This window comes from Drosophila virilis, chromosome 5 (genome assembly GCF_030788295.1).
Source record: "Drosophila virilis strain 15010-1051.87 chromosome 5, Dvir_AGI_RSII-ME, whole genome shotgun sequence".
Taxonomy (NCBI): Eukaryota; Metazoa; Arthropoda; class Insecta; order Diptera; family Drosophilidae; genus Drosophila; species Drosophila virilis.
In genome coordinates this window covers 8,902,023-8,914,263 of record NC_091547.1, presented here as the reverse complement: position 1 = coordinate 8,914,263, position 12,241 = coordinate 8,902,023, and the positions used below count along the sequence as shown (strand labels likewise).

Genomic DNA, 12,241 nt, shown 5'->3' with positions numbered 1-12,241 from the left:
TCTGCATTTGCCGCCAAACAAAGCTTGCCACATCCCGGCCGAATAATGACCAACCAGTTAATAAATATCTAGACTTCAGTTGCGTACCCAAAAGCCGTTTCATTCATATTGACAAGCGACCGGCCAGACGTTGCTCAGTCTTCACTTGAACGCCGGACAGCGCACAACGTGCTCCAAGCTGCAAGCTTCCAGCTATTTATTTGGCTACTCCAAGCTCAGATCGTGTGCTCGTGGCATAATTTTGATAGTGTGTTTTGCTCATATAACAAATTTGCATTGATCTTGTGCATATAACGTGTTTTCGGAACAGTTCGCATTTTACTAAACGCACTGCAAAAGGTAATTAAAAAAAAAAAAAAAAAAAAATTGCGTCTAACACCTTGTGTTTATAACTAAATGCAAAACACTTTTTAAGTCGTCTCCATTTAGCTTTTTTTTTATGAGTACAATTGCTTTGCGACCTTTAGCCAAAATATTATATTTGCTTTTATAATTGTCTTGCATTCGCATAATTAGCTTTAAAACAAAATGAAACAAGGCAAAAAAAAACACAATGCTTTAAACAATTTGAAACATTTTGGTATTAAACTATTTGCTGGCCAGCGGAGCGTTTAATTGGAAAAAAAAAAATGTCTATTATTAATTATTGCGCTAAGCGTTTAACTTAGCCACATCGAAGCGCTGCCTCGCCTTGGGTCACGGGTCGTGTCAGGGCCGGGGTCAGCTCCCAGCTGATGCTACCGTTTTCAAGCATTTCCATCTGGTTTTCTAGTTGCCTTGAATTAATTAACCGTGAATTGGATTTCTTCTTCTTTTGTTTGGCGTCTTTAATCGAACTAGCGTCAGTTTTATGTCAGAGTTCAATCGGTTTCTAAACTAACATGTTATTTAAAAAAAAAAGAAGAAAATTGTTTTCAATTATTCTTTAATTGTACGACTTTTCAGAGCGCAGCTTTTGAGTGCGAAGTGCTCAATTAATATGCCAGCGATTTATTGGACAATTATATAATGATATAAACCTTATATATATATATATATCATACCACATTGATGCATATATTAACAATTAATTATTGCATATTTTACTATGAAATGACAGGGTATCTCTCTCAATACTATAAGCTCTTTATTGCTTTAGTTACCCTTCTCGGATCGTATCTCTAGATGTTATAGGCAAGATTAGCTGTATATTAAGCAAGCATCCATTTTTCTATATATCTTGTACTAACTTGTCATTTAAGAGCTGCACCAAGCTTCATACAAAATCTTCTAGTGTATCCAGGATCTACAATGGGCAGAAAGTGCTTTGTTTTTCCAGATATCTTCAGCGAAAGCTTCCTTTACCAGGGTAAGGGTATTTAAAATGCGGCGCGCCAAGGCATATCCGTTTTCTGTACATTTTGATCTATTTCGTTCAACTCGGCGTATCTCACAAATTAATTATATTCGTTTCTCTTTCGCTTGTGTGTCAATGGCAAACGCTACAAACCCATTTACATATTGGAGGCTATTGGTTATTATTTATTAATTTATTTTCTTTTCCTATTAACTTCGTGGCATGAGGAGATCCCCTAAAGGGATTTCAGTCAAGTGGCGCGGCTTAAGTTTAAAGTTACGTTCGATTTCATGGCTTAAAAGTAAATGGAGTTGGTTTTGTTTCGTTTTGTTATGCCAAGATGTTGCCATAACTGGTATACCCTGTAAGTGGGGCAGCGCTGCTTTTTTTTTTTTGCTTCTTCTCCCATTCCAATACCAATCGTACATTGATCATTGTTCTAAGCGTAATTACATTAACTAGCATATCATCAATGCAAAATGTAAACAACGCCTTTTTCTCAGATTGTTTGTATGCGCCTTTGAGATGCTTAAGTAATATTATAAGTAACTAATCAAACCGGTTTATTAAAGCCGTGTCATTTATTTAAATAAAGCCAGTTGTGCTGTCCATAGTTACCATGCCGAACTGTGTCATCCGTGTGGTGAACTCGGTTTTGGCCAACAGCTCATAAATGTTTGACTCTGCATATTTGATTAGAAGAAACGGCAACTGAGCTGGACAACATTTTTTTTTGGAAATACCCTAGAAATTGATAATCGGGCAGCTAACATATCTATATACCATTTAGTTTATTTCTGACTATAATTTAGTTTAGCTTAACTACCAAAAATATTACAATTTCCCTTTAATTTTTTATCTATAGATTTCTCAACGAATTTGTGTCAAGAACAAGTTGAATTTGTTTTTTGTTGTTGTTGTTGTTTTATTTTTTTTGCGTTTGCGAAATATATAGATTTTATGAAGACCTCGCCAGAAACTGGCTCTTGCAAATTATGGCCTAAACGATGCTAATAATGTATGTACATATGTGCACGTTGCATGTTATGGTTGTCATATTTGAAGCTCTTCAAAATATTATATTGCATGCCACAGTGCTCAAGTTCGTTGCCTAAGTCATCCGTTTGCCCTCTACAGTTGAAAATGTTCAGTTTCAGTTTCTGTTTTTGGTTTCAATTTCAGTTTCGCCTCGCCTCGACTTCTTTGGCATTTTCCATGCACAAGTGTGCGTGTGTGTGTGTGTGTGTGTGTTATGCTTATGATTTTTGTTTTCCGCTTTGCGTAGACTTCGCAGATTTGATGCCGTCTCGTTGAATTGGAGCTGTCTTTGGGCTTGCATAAGCTGCACGCGAGTTGTTTCTTATTTATTTCTGAATGCTGTTGTTTTGTTTTTGTGTGTTTGTGCATAGACAAAGTGACGTATTCAGCAGAAGCGTTTTAATTGCCAATAAATATGGAAATGAAGCAATTGCCTCAAATGTTAAACAAAAATTAAGAGACAGGCGTGAAGTGTGCATATTCATTGGCAGACAAACTGCAGTTGCAGTTAGCCAAGTTTACCAGCTGCCAACAGTAGTTGTAGTACGAGTATTGGCACGATTTCTAGTTCAAGGTACACACTCTATAAATACATACATGTACATATAATACAGTTTGTTGTATTGCCTTGTCATGCTGTGTGCTTTCTCAGACTGTGCAGCCAGGCTTTCCTTAAACGCTCAACGCTTTTTTGCTTAGACAATTGCTAGGTACACATATTTGTGTCTCATTTATGTTAAATAGGCCGGGTGACAAAACCCGAGATGCCAAAAAACTCGTTCAGTGTTGCATGAAATGCGCGATTTAGCCAAAAGAGGGCAGCACGACCAGCCGCTGCCCTGTATATGCGCATATTTGCGTCTCAGTCGATAAAGGAAGCTGGCAGAGAGAGAGACGCTATAAAAGTACTGTATGCATATACTGTGCGGGTGCAGCAGACTAAGCTCTGTTCTAAACGCAATCTGGCAACGCGTGCTTAACAGTGTGTGCCAAATGTGAATCAAAGTGCATTTTTCAAATCTGGCAGCGCCGTTCGAAAAATGTAATTAAATCATATTAAAAATTTGCTAGTGTACAACAAAATTGATTAGTTTGACGCGCTGCAAGCTTTACTGCATTTGCAAAATAAATAAACATAAATTAATGAATGTAGCTCAAGCTGCTATAATGTTGATTTCTAAAACTTTCCATGTACATTAACACTTTAAAGCAAAATGTTGCGCTTGTTTATGCGTTCAGTTCAAATTTATACAGAATCCGTTCCGTTCGCTCCGTAGAGTCAGGCATACCCGTTCGGTTTCAGTTTTAGCTGGGTAGCTTTTCAAATTGAGGCCGTTTAGAAATGTCACGCTGCCGCTGCGGCCAAAGAGCAAGGCACTTTTACTAAAACACAAAAGTGGCACGATTTTTGGCTTGGCTATGCCACACAATGTGCACATGATTTGGCCAAGTGTAACGTGGACTGCAATGCAAACCCAAACCCAAGCCCAAACCCAAACTCATATTCAACAGCCAGCGCCAGCGCCAATCTCTGATTTTGCAATTTGCAGGCGATTGCAGACGGCTATCAAAAGTTGCTTGTGGCACGCTGCATGCTGCGTGTGCTGCTGCTGCTGCTTCGTCGGAGTTGTTGTTGGAGTCGGAGTTGGAGCTTGCAACACTGTTTCATAAAAACAAACAGCAGACACGTTAGACGAGCTGGTGGTCTGGTCTCCTGGCGCGCTCGTATTATTGCAACGGCTTCTGCCAAATGGTCGCCGGAGCTGCTGCTCCATGTTGTTGTGGAGATTGTTGCTACCATTGTTGCTACTGCTTATTAAACCAATCAGCGAGCCGTTCCCCCTTTTGGCCGCATTGCGTAATCGACAGCCGACTGAAATGCAAAGAAATGCGAAATCAACGCCGCGCTCCAAGTCCAGCAAATTGAATCCATTTAGAAAGAAACCCGTTTCCAGCGTTTTCAGAATTAGCCCAGTTTATGCTTGCGACACTTGCGGTTGCCGTTGCCGTTGCCGTTTTTCTTGGCTGCTTGCCCGGAATGTGGTCTGTGTTATGTGCCCGGCTAATGCTTTCGATTTCCATTGGCGCCTTTTTCAGCACCCAAGATGGCTGATCTATCGCCCGTGCAGGAATATTATAAGGACAAGACCGTGTTCATAACTGGTGCATCCGGTTTCATGGGCAAGGTGCTGCTGGAGAAGCTGCTCTATTCATGCCACTCGCTCAAGGAGGTGATCATCATTTGCCGTCCCAAGCGCGGCAAGACGCCTGAGGCGCGACTCGAGGATATGTTCAAGCTGCCCATATTCCAACGCATCAAGGACGAACGGCCGCACATGCTAAAGAAGGTGACCATCTACCAGGGCGATGTGACCTACGATTGTAAGTTGCTCCACTGAAAACAGTTCTACCGCAAGCCTCTAACTCTCTTTCTCTCTCTTCCGGTTTGCAGTGCTGGGCTTGAGCGGCGACAGTCTGAAGCATGTGGTGGAGAACACGAACATAGTGTTCCACATGGCCGCCACTCTGAAGCTGGAGGGTAATCTGCGGGACGCCATTGACATGAACCTGTTGGGCACAAAGCGTGCTCTGAACGTGGCCAAGGATATGAAACAATTGGAGGCTTTCGTTCATCTGTCGACGGCATTTTGCAATTGTGATCAGGAGGTCATGTATGAGAAGGTCTATGAATTTCCGCACAAGCCCGAGGATCTGATGCGTCTGGCCGAATGGATGGATGTGAAAACATTGGATGCCATTACGCCCGATCTATTGAAGCCCCATCCCAATACCTATACCTATTCGAAGCGTCTCGCCGAGCTGCTGGTGCGCGACCATTACGAAACGATGCCGGTCATCATAGCCCGTCCCAGCATCGGTAAGCCATCTCCATGTCTATCTCTATCTCTCTCTCTATATATATATAAATATTCGTGTGCCTAATAACTGTGGGGCTTTCAGCTGGTGAGGCACGTCGCCTTAAGCTTGGTTGCTTGCTTCCTTAATCATTTCTTTAAGTTTAATCATATTTTACGTATATTTTTTAATATTATTTTCTGCCGGCCATAAATGTCTCGCTTGGCAAAGAGAAAAACATGCAATTAATTTGTCTTAGCTTTTCCTTGCAACCAGCTGCAGCAATCCGTTTTCTGGTCCCGCTCCGGGCTAGCTCTTAACTCATTCTACAGACTTTACGACTCTGGGCAAATGGCAATTGAAATTAAAGTGGAGATGTGGGGGTAAAAACCTGATCCTACGGCTGCAATGCGCAATTTTGTTTTTTTTTTCAATTAAATGGAACGGCAAAAGTGTGTTTGTAATTGAGCAAACGGTTAACTTCTGATAATTGACCTTTTTGTTGACCCCACTGAATTTACCTAACGGCAGTTAGTTGGGAAAAAAATACTCAAAATGATTTAAAAAATATATTTCTGCGAACGATTAACTGTAATTATATTATACTGCCATTTTAGCCCATATAATTTAAAATTACCTAAACGATGGGCATAAAAAGGAATAGGTCGTTAAAACAGTTAATTTCTTAATAATTTTAATATTTACAAAAGCTACTTTTGATCAGACATTATAGTTATTTAAAGAGAAGAAATTGGATGGTTTTCTTGAAGTTATAGATCTGTATTTTAATGCCACATTCAGTGTGTACATACTTTACGCGACGATTAAAACATGGCCGGTTGTTTTGGAGGCCAGTGTTAGCTGGGTTAAGACAAATTACTTAAAACAGTATTAGCAGTCTTATTGTATTATAATATTTAGCATACTCTCAGTTAAACGCAGTCTGAGCTCAAATACGCAATTTGTGGGCATACAAAATGTGCGAAATGTGTGTTGCACAGTGTATTTGAGTAAAGCGCGACCCGCTTTCAATGGCAATCAAACTGTTTAAATATTGATAAATTGATGACTTTGTCAGCATAAAGTTCGCAAAGTTCAAATCTGTTAGCGCGGCTCTTTAAAATGGGATTGGCAACTGGTCGCGTGAAGTTGCCTAATTGACAGCCGCACTTTTCGACTGCGCGGTGGGTGTGGCACAAGTTTTGGTTAGGTTAAAAGCGCCTTGTTATTTTTGCCGACTGCTAATTGATAGTTTTGGATGCTTTACCGTACCTCTTGTGTGTTTGTCTTTAAACTGTGCATCCGTGGCACGTTTGTATATTTTGTGTTTGTATGTCAGAGCCATAATTGACACCGCCTGCTAAGCACATGAATTAGACCAAATACAACAACACTGAAAAAAAAACAACAACAACAAGAAAACGCTTGAAAAGAGTGTGCAAAAGTGTGTTAAGTACTGGACAGACGGGGTTTTTGTACACACTGGCAGCACACACAGCAAGATGGGAGGGGAGGCTGGCTCAGCGGACAGCTTAATAGTCTGGCAAGGCTTTCGATACAATGTATAATCAATCGATAGTCAACAAATTAACTGTAAGCAGCTGGCAAAGGGCTTGCCAAACGGTATGTGTCCCGTTGTAATGTAAACAGCATTTTGTAAAAATATTTTTTTTTAATGTGCTGTCAATGTGTACAAGCCCGCCCAGGAAAACAACAACAAACAATGGTAACTGGCAATAATCATAAACATCAGCGCTTTAGCCAAAGATCTCTGTCTACATCTTTCAAAACTGCTTGTAATCCAAACACATAATACACACATGCACACAAACTGTAAGAAATCGTCGTCGTCGTTGTCGTTGTCGTTGTCGTTGTCGTCGTCATTGACCAACAAGTTCAATGAGCATGAAATTAAAGACGGCATGGCAATTGAAACTGAAGCTTATAAATAATGCTAAACAATAGACACGCCCCCAACAGCTATCCCGCATATTGCCGCTAGATCCAAGCTAAGCACCTGCAATTAAACGAGTTGCAAAGCTCAACCGCCAAATATCCTCTGCCTTTTCGCCCAGCGGAAACTCACACACGCTCAAAAATCCTACGCCCATGCCCACGCCTACGGCTTCGCATTATTTCCCTTGTTGCTGCTGCTGCTGCTGCTCTTAGAGATCTGGAACTGCTCTAAAAGATCTGGAACTGGGTACTGAACGACTCTCCTGCAGTTTCACCGTCGGCCTATGAGCCCGTGCCCGGCTGGGTGGATAATCTTAATGGACCCACCGGCCTGATGGTGGGCGCTGGCAAGGGCGTCATTAGATCTATGCTCATCGATACGCGCCACAAATCCGAGGTTATACCGGTGGATTATGCTATCAATGGCCTCTGCGTCATACCATATCAGTTTGCAATGGAGCAGCGACCGGTGGATGTGCCCGTTTATAATATCACGTGCGCCGATCATCGCAAGATGCAATGGGGCGAGGTGATTGAGATGAGCAAAAAGATTGGCTATCAGTATCCAATGGAGGCGGGTCTCTGGTATCCGGATGGCTGCATAACCACCAATAGATTCCATCACAATATCAATGTGCTGCTCTTCCATTGGCTGCCCGCCTATGTCATCGATTTTATGCTCTTCATTTTGGGCCAGAAGCGTTTGTAAGTTTCGGATTCGGGCAATGACCCTGTGCCTACACTACAGTTCCTTCTTCAATCCCACATCCCCGCACCCTTAAAACCGCTTAGTATGATACGTGTACAGAATCGCATCTCTGTCGGCTTGGAGGTGCTGCAGTTCTTCACCATGCGCGCCTGGTACTTCAAATCGGATGCCTACGCCTCGCTCTGGACCATGCTGACAGAAGCGGACAGAAAGAAGTAAGGACACACTGTTCCATTTTTAATTAAGAGTTCAACTGACTCTGTCACACACACATCAAACAGCTTTAACATGGACATGGATCCCGTCGAGACCATACCCATGTACATTGAGTCCTGCGTGCAGGGCGGTCGTCAGTATCTCATGAAGGAGTCGCCCGATTCGCTGCCCCGTGCGCGACGCCAGCTCATGCTGTAATGCCAAAAACAAAAAATAACCCTTCATTTATTTATTTACCAAACACTTTCCACCCCAACCCTATATTATAGGATGTATCTGTTGGATCGTGCGTGCAAGACGATTATCGTTGGTTTCCTGGGTTACTGGATGTTCGGCTTGGTCTCACGCCTTGTGGGCGTTTAAAGGGATACACAGATAAAGAGAGTGGGAGAGAGAATTGGGGAGCATATAGCCAAAACATTTGCGCGCTTTATCAATTTTGCTTAGGTTCGCTTTTTTATGGGGTACAAAACGTTTTTTTCGCATATTTGCTTTTTAGCCTTAAGTCAAGTGATTCGATGAAATGCAATAAAACGGTTCGCTAACTCAAAATGTGTACGTGTTCGAGTGTTGAGTATTATTGCACAAGTGCTCAAAGAAATATGCCAAAAGCCAAAAAAAATAAAAAATAAAATAAAACAATGCACTCACAATAAACACACACAATACAATACACAGCAAGACAATATCAAAATCAAGGTTTCAACCGGATTTCAATAAGGGTTGAAACTGAAAGTTTTACCTATTCGTTAATTACAATGAATACATTTAAGACACTCACAACATTCACAGCAATTCACTACTCACACACACATACACATAAACAAACACACACACACACACACACACATGCACACTTAATTGGCTTTCGGTTATCATCCAGCTACAACAGTCAGCAACTCATCCTGGGCCACTTGGTATGTAGAGTCTCCCAGTTAAGCCAAAAGTCTAATACTCTTTCGTATCCGAACAGTATCGCCGGCTGCTTATGAACCGCTGCCTGGCTGGGTGGACAATCTGAATGGACCCACTGGCCTGATGATTGGCTGCGGTAAGGGTGTCATACGCTCGGTGCTGGTGAATCAGGAGAACAAGGCTGAAGTCATACCCGTGGACTATGCAATCAATGGTCTCATTGTCATACCCTACGAATTTAATAAGCAAGCCAAGCGACCTGCCGAAGTGCCCGTCTACAATATCACAAATGCCGAGCACAGAAAGATGCCCATGGGCACTGTTGTGGAGTTGAGCAAGCGCATCAATAAGCAGGTGCCGTTCAATGCGGGTCTCTGGTATCCGGATCCCTGTGTCACAACCAATGAGCTCTATCATAAGTTCAATGTGGCCATGTTCCACTGGCTGCCTGCGTATCTATTGGACTTTCTAATGCTCATCCTGGGACAGAAGCGTTTGTATGTGCCCATAGAGAAATAATTGATGTACATAAATCTAATCAATTACTTTCGTATGAGCAGCATGCTGCGCGTGCAGGAGAAGATCTCAACTGGTCTGGGTGTACTACAGTTCTTTACGCTGAACGCTTGGAGCTTTACGTCGGAGAATTACGCCTCCCTTTGGAATAACCTGGGCGAGCAGGACAAGAGCATGTGAGTAACCATATATATAAGATGTATTCCCTGAATACAACTAAACCGAATTTTCTCTTTGGTAGCTTCAATATGAACATGAATGTCAAGGAAACTGAGGAGGAGTATTTGATAGTGTGCGCGCGTGGTGCACGCAAGTTTATACTCAAGGAAAAGGATGAGGATATACCCAAGGCGCAGCTGCACATGCGCATGTAAGCTTTGGCAATTTTGCTTGGTAGAACTGTCTTATTGTAAATTTCCTGTTTTCCAGTCAATGGGTTGTCGACATCGTTTGCAAGACCCTCATCGTTGGCTTCTTTGCCTATTATATGCTGAAATTGACGGGCGTGCTGGCATTGTTTTGAATCTCCGGGATTCTTTAACTTTTGTGGTCACTGGAATTTATATAGTCAATAGCATTTAGTTGTAGTGCAATTTAGTTTAAGGGTTTTCCAAATAAATATACGCATTTAGGTTTTTGTACTCATCTCCAACTAGTTGTTTACCCTTAATCTCTGGATAACATATATATTATAATTTTATTTGTTTATTTGAATTTGAATTACATTTATTCCGCCTGTGCAGTTACGCCCGCTGCCGCGGAGCCGCTGCCTGGTTGGGTGGACAATATGAATGGACCGACAGGTGTACTGATTGGCGCCGGCAAAGGTGTCATCCGTTCCATGATCTGCAACGGTGAGCTCAGGTCAGAGGTTATACCAGTGGACATAGCTATCAATGGCCTGATTTTGTTGCCGTATCACAACAGTCGGCTTAAGCAGAAGTAAGTTCTTCAAATATCTTTCCCAGCTTTAGTCTAAACGTAATCGTTTACAGGCCCCAGCAGATACCCGTCTATAATCTAACAGTCGATGATGCCAAGAAGCGCAGCTGGAAGTGGATCATGGATGTGGGCCGCGATCTGGGCCTGAAATATCCTTTCGACGTGGGCCTCTGGTATCCGGATGGCAATATGACAACCAGCAAATTCTATCATACCATCTGTACCATTCTGTTTATGTGGCTGCCCGCCTATGTCATTGATTTCCTTCTGGCCATCTTTGGACAACGTCGCTTGTGAGTTGACATTCGGCATACCCTATAAAGTTGTTTATTAAGCCTGCATTCGATTTGGTTTCAGCATGGTGCGCGTGCAAACGAAAATATCGGTGGGCCTGGAGGTGCTACAATTCTTCACAACACGCAACTGGGACTTTAAGTCAACGCATTTTGAGCAAATCTATAAAGAAATATCTGAGGAAGATCGCAAAATGTACGCCAACTGCTGATACCAGCTATATGTATTTAATATACTACACGGATATGCCAGAGGTTTCGAATTGGGAATTTCAAATATTAACTCAGCTCATTAGCCTGCACAAACAGATTTCATTAATATACACCAAATACTTCCTGATCGTTAATCAATGTTCACTTAATCTTTTTAATGCCCTTTTTGTAGTTTCAAAATCAATACAAACGATGTGGACGATTATGAATACATGAAGATTAGCATTCTGGGTGGACGTCAATATGTTATGAAGGAGCCGTTGACCTCCTTGCCCAAGGCGCGCATACAGCTGCGATTGTAGGCGAACAACAGGATGCACCAATTGAATGTGATTTATAATATTATTTTTATGCTTACAGCATGTATGTGTTGGATCGCATCAGCAAGGGGCTGATACTGGGAGGCTTCATCTATTGGGCCTCCATGAGACTGGGTCTGATCGATCTCGTGCGACACGGCATTGAGGCAGTCAAGCATTGAACAACGTGGATGAAAACGGAATGGGAACCATCATATATGGGTTGCGCTGGTTCATATACTTGTGCATGTTTTTCCCCATATTTTTCACATTATCTTGTCAAAGTAGTGGCAGGGCTTAAGATTGAAATATTCAGGGTTTTTTGTATATTAATTAACATTAAAGTTGCACATACAATTATAAGAATATATTATTGTTTAATTCGTTGTGTTTTTATTTTATGGCAGCGCACTAACAAAGGTTTTACTTTTGATTTAAAGACTTGCAGGTTCGATTTCTGGTATAAGTCGAGTCTATTTGGTTCGAAGCTGGTTTTTAGCATCCTTGGACTCTTGGTTTTGGTTCACAACTTCGCTTTTTATATATATAATCAATTATTTTGTGCGAATGCATTTAAGTATTATATATATGTGTGTGCGTCTGTATATATGCATGTATGTGTGTGTGTGTGTGTGTGGGCGTGTGTGTGTAAGTGTCTGCATGCATGTATGTATGCATCTATGTATGTATATATGTATGCAGGCATGTTTGTTATTTCTCGCTGTGCTGCAAATTTAAATATAACGAACTTTTACCAAGTGCTGTCCTCCTCGATTCTCAAAAATTCATGTAGGCCCTGCTGAATTTCTACAAGGCAGCAGACGTTGGCACCAACGGCCGGTGGAGGAGCAGCTGGAGGCGGTGCAGCAGACGGAGGCGGACCGGGTAAGTAGATATGTATTTAGATGTATGTATGTAGATGTATGTATGTAGATGTAGATATGTATGTAGA

The 12,241-nt window shown here is 41.8% G+C and overlaps 2 protein-coding genes across 4 annotated transcripts; both read left to right on the top strand.

Annotated features, from left to right (window-relative positions):
- Nucleotides 1-138: 138 nt before the first annotated feature.
- Nucleotides 139-11,670, top strand: LOC6626646 (putative fatty acyl-CoA reductase CG5065). 3 transcript variants are annotated; one of them, XM_015174587.3, is made up of 8 exons: nt 139-339; nt 4,472-4,756; nt 4,827-5,252; nt 10,286-10,484; nt 10,538-10,777; nt 10,842-10,973; nt 11,163-11,288; nt 11,351-11,670. In XM_015174587.3, the coding sequence occupies exons 2-8, from the start codon at nt 4,480-4,482 to the stop codon at nt 11,469-11,471; spliced, it is 1,521 nt and encodes a 506-aa protein (XP_015030073.1). In that variant the 5' UTR covers nt 139-339; nt 4,472-4,479; the 3' UTR covers nt 11,472-11,670. The 3 variants fall into 3 exon arrangements, with proteins under 3 accessions (XP_015030073.1, XP_070066552.1, XP_015030074.1); XM_015174588.3 differs by lacking the exon at nt 139-339 and adding an exon at nt 2,842-2,948; XM_070210451.1 differs by lacking the exons at nt 139-339; nt 10,286-10,484; nt 10,538-10,777; ... (1 more) ...; nt 11,163-11,288; nt 11,351-11,670 and adding exons at nt 2,833-2,948; nt 7,456-7,891; nt 7,979-8,110; nt 8,177-8,305; nt 8,381-8,753.
- On the top strand, nt 9,085-10,194 carry LOC138910848 (fatty acyl-CoA reductase 1-like). Its single transcript, XM_070210452.1, has 4 exons — nt 9,085-9,523; nt 9,587-9,718; nt 9,784-9,912; nt 9,972-10,194. The coding sequence occupies exons 1-4, from the start codon at nt 9,150-9,152 to the stop codon at nt 10,063-10,065; spliced, it is 729 nt and encodes a 242-aa protein (XP_070066553.1). The 5' UTR covers nt 9,085-9,149; the 3' UTR covers nt 10,066-10,194.
- Nucleotides 11,671-12,241: the final 571 nt, after the last annotated feature.

Bases quoted from the DNA above. Each gene is read 5' to 3' on its own strand.
- LOC6626646 (XM_015174587.3), top strand. From the start codon at position 4,480: ATGGCTGATCTATCGCCCGTGCAGGAATATTATAAGGACAAGACCGTG. The intron at 10,485-10,537 runs GTAAGTTCTTCA...AATCGTTTACAG, and splicing joins AACAGTCGGCTTAAGCAGAA to GCCCCAGCAGATACCCGTCT. The intron at 10,974-11,162 runs GTACGCCAACTG...CCCTTTTTGTAG, and splicing joins TCTGAGGAAGATCGCAAAAT to TTTCAAAATCAATACAAACG.
- LOC138910848 (XM_070210452.1), top strand. From the start codon at position 9,150: ATGATTGGCTGCGGTAAGGGTGTCATACGCTCGGTGCTGGTGAATCAG. The intron at 9,524-9,586 runs GTATGTGCCCAT...TCGTATGAGCAG, and splicing joins ATCCTGGGACAGAAGCGTTT to CATGCTGCGCGTGCAGGAGA. The intron at 9,719-9,783 runs GTGAGTAACCAT...TCTCTTTGGTAG, and splicing joins GGCGAGCAGGACAAGAGCAT to CTTCAATATGAACATGAATG.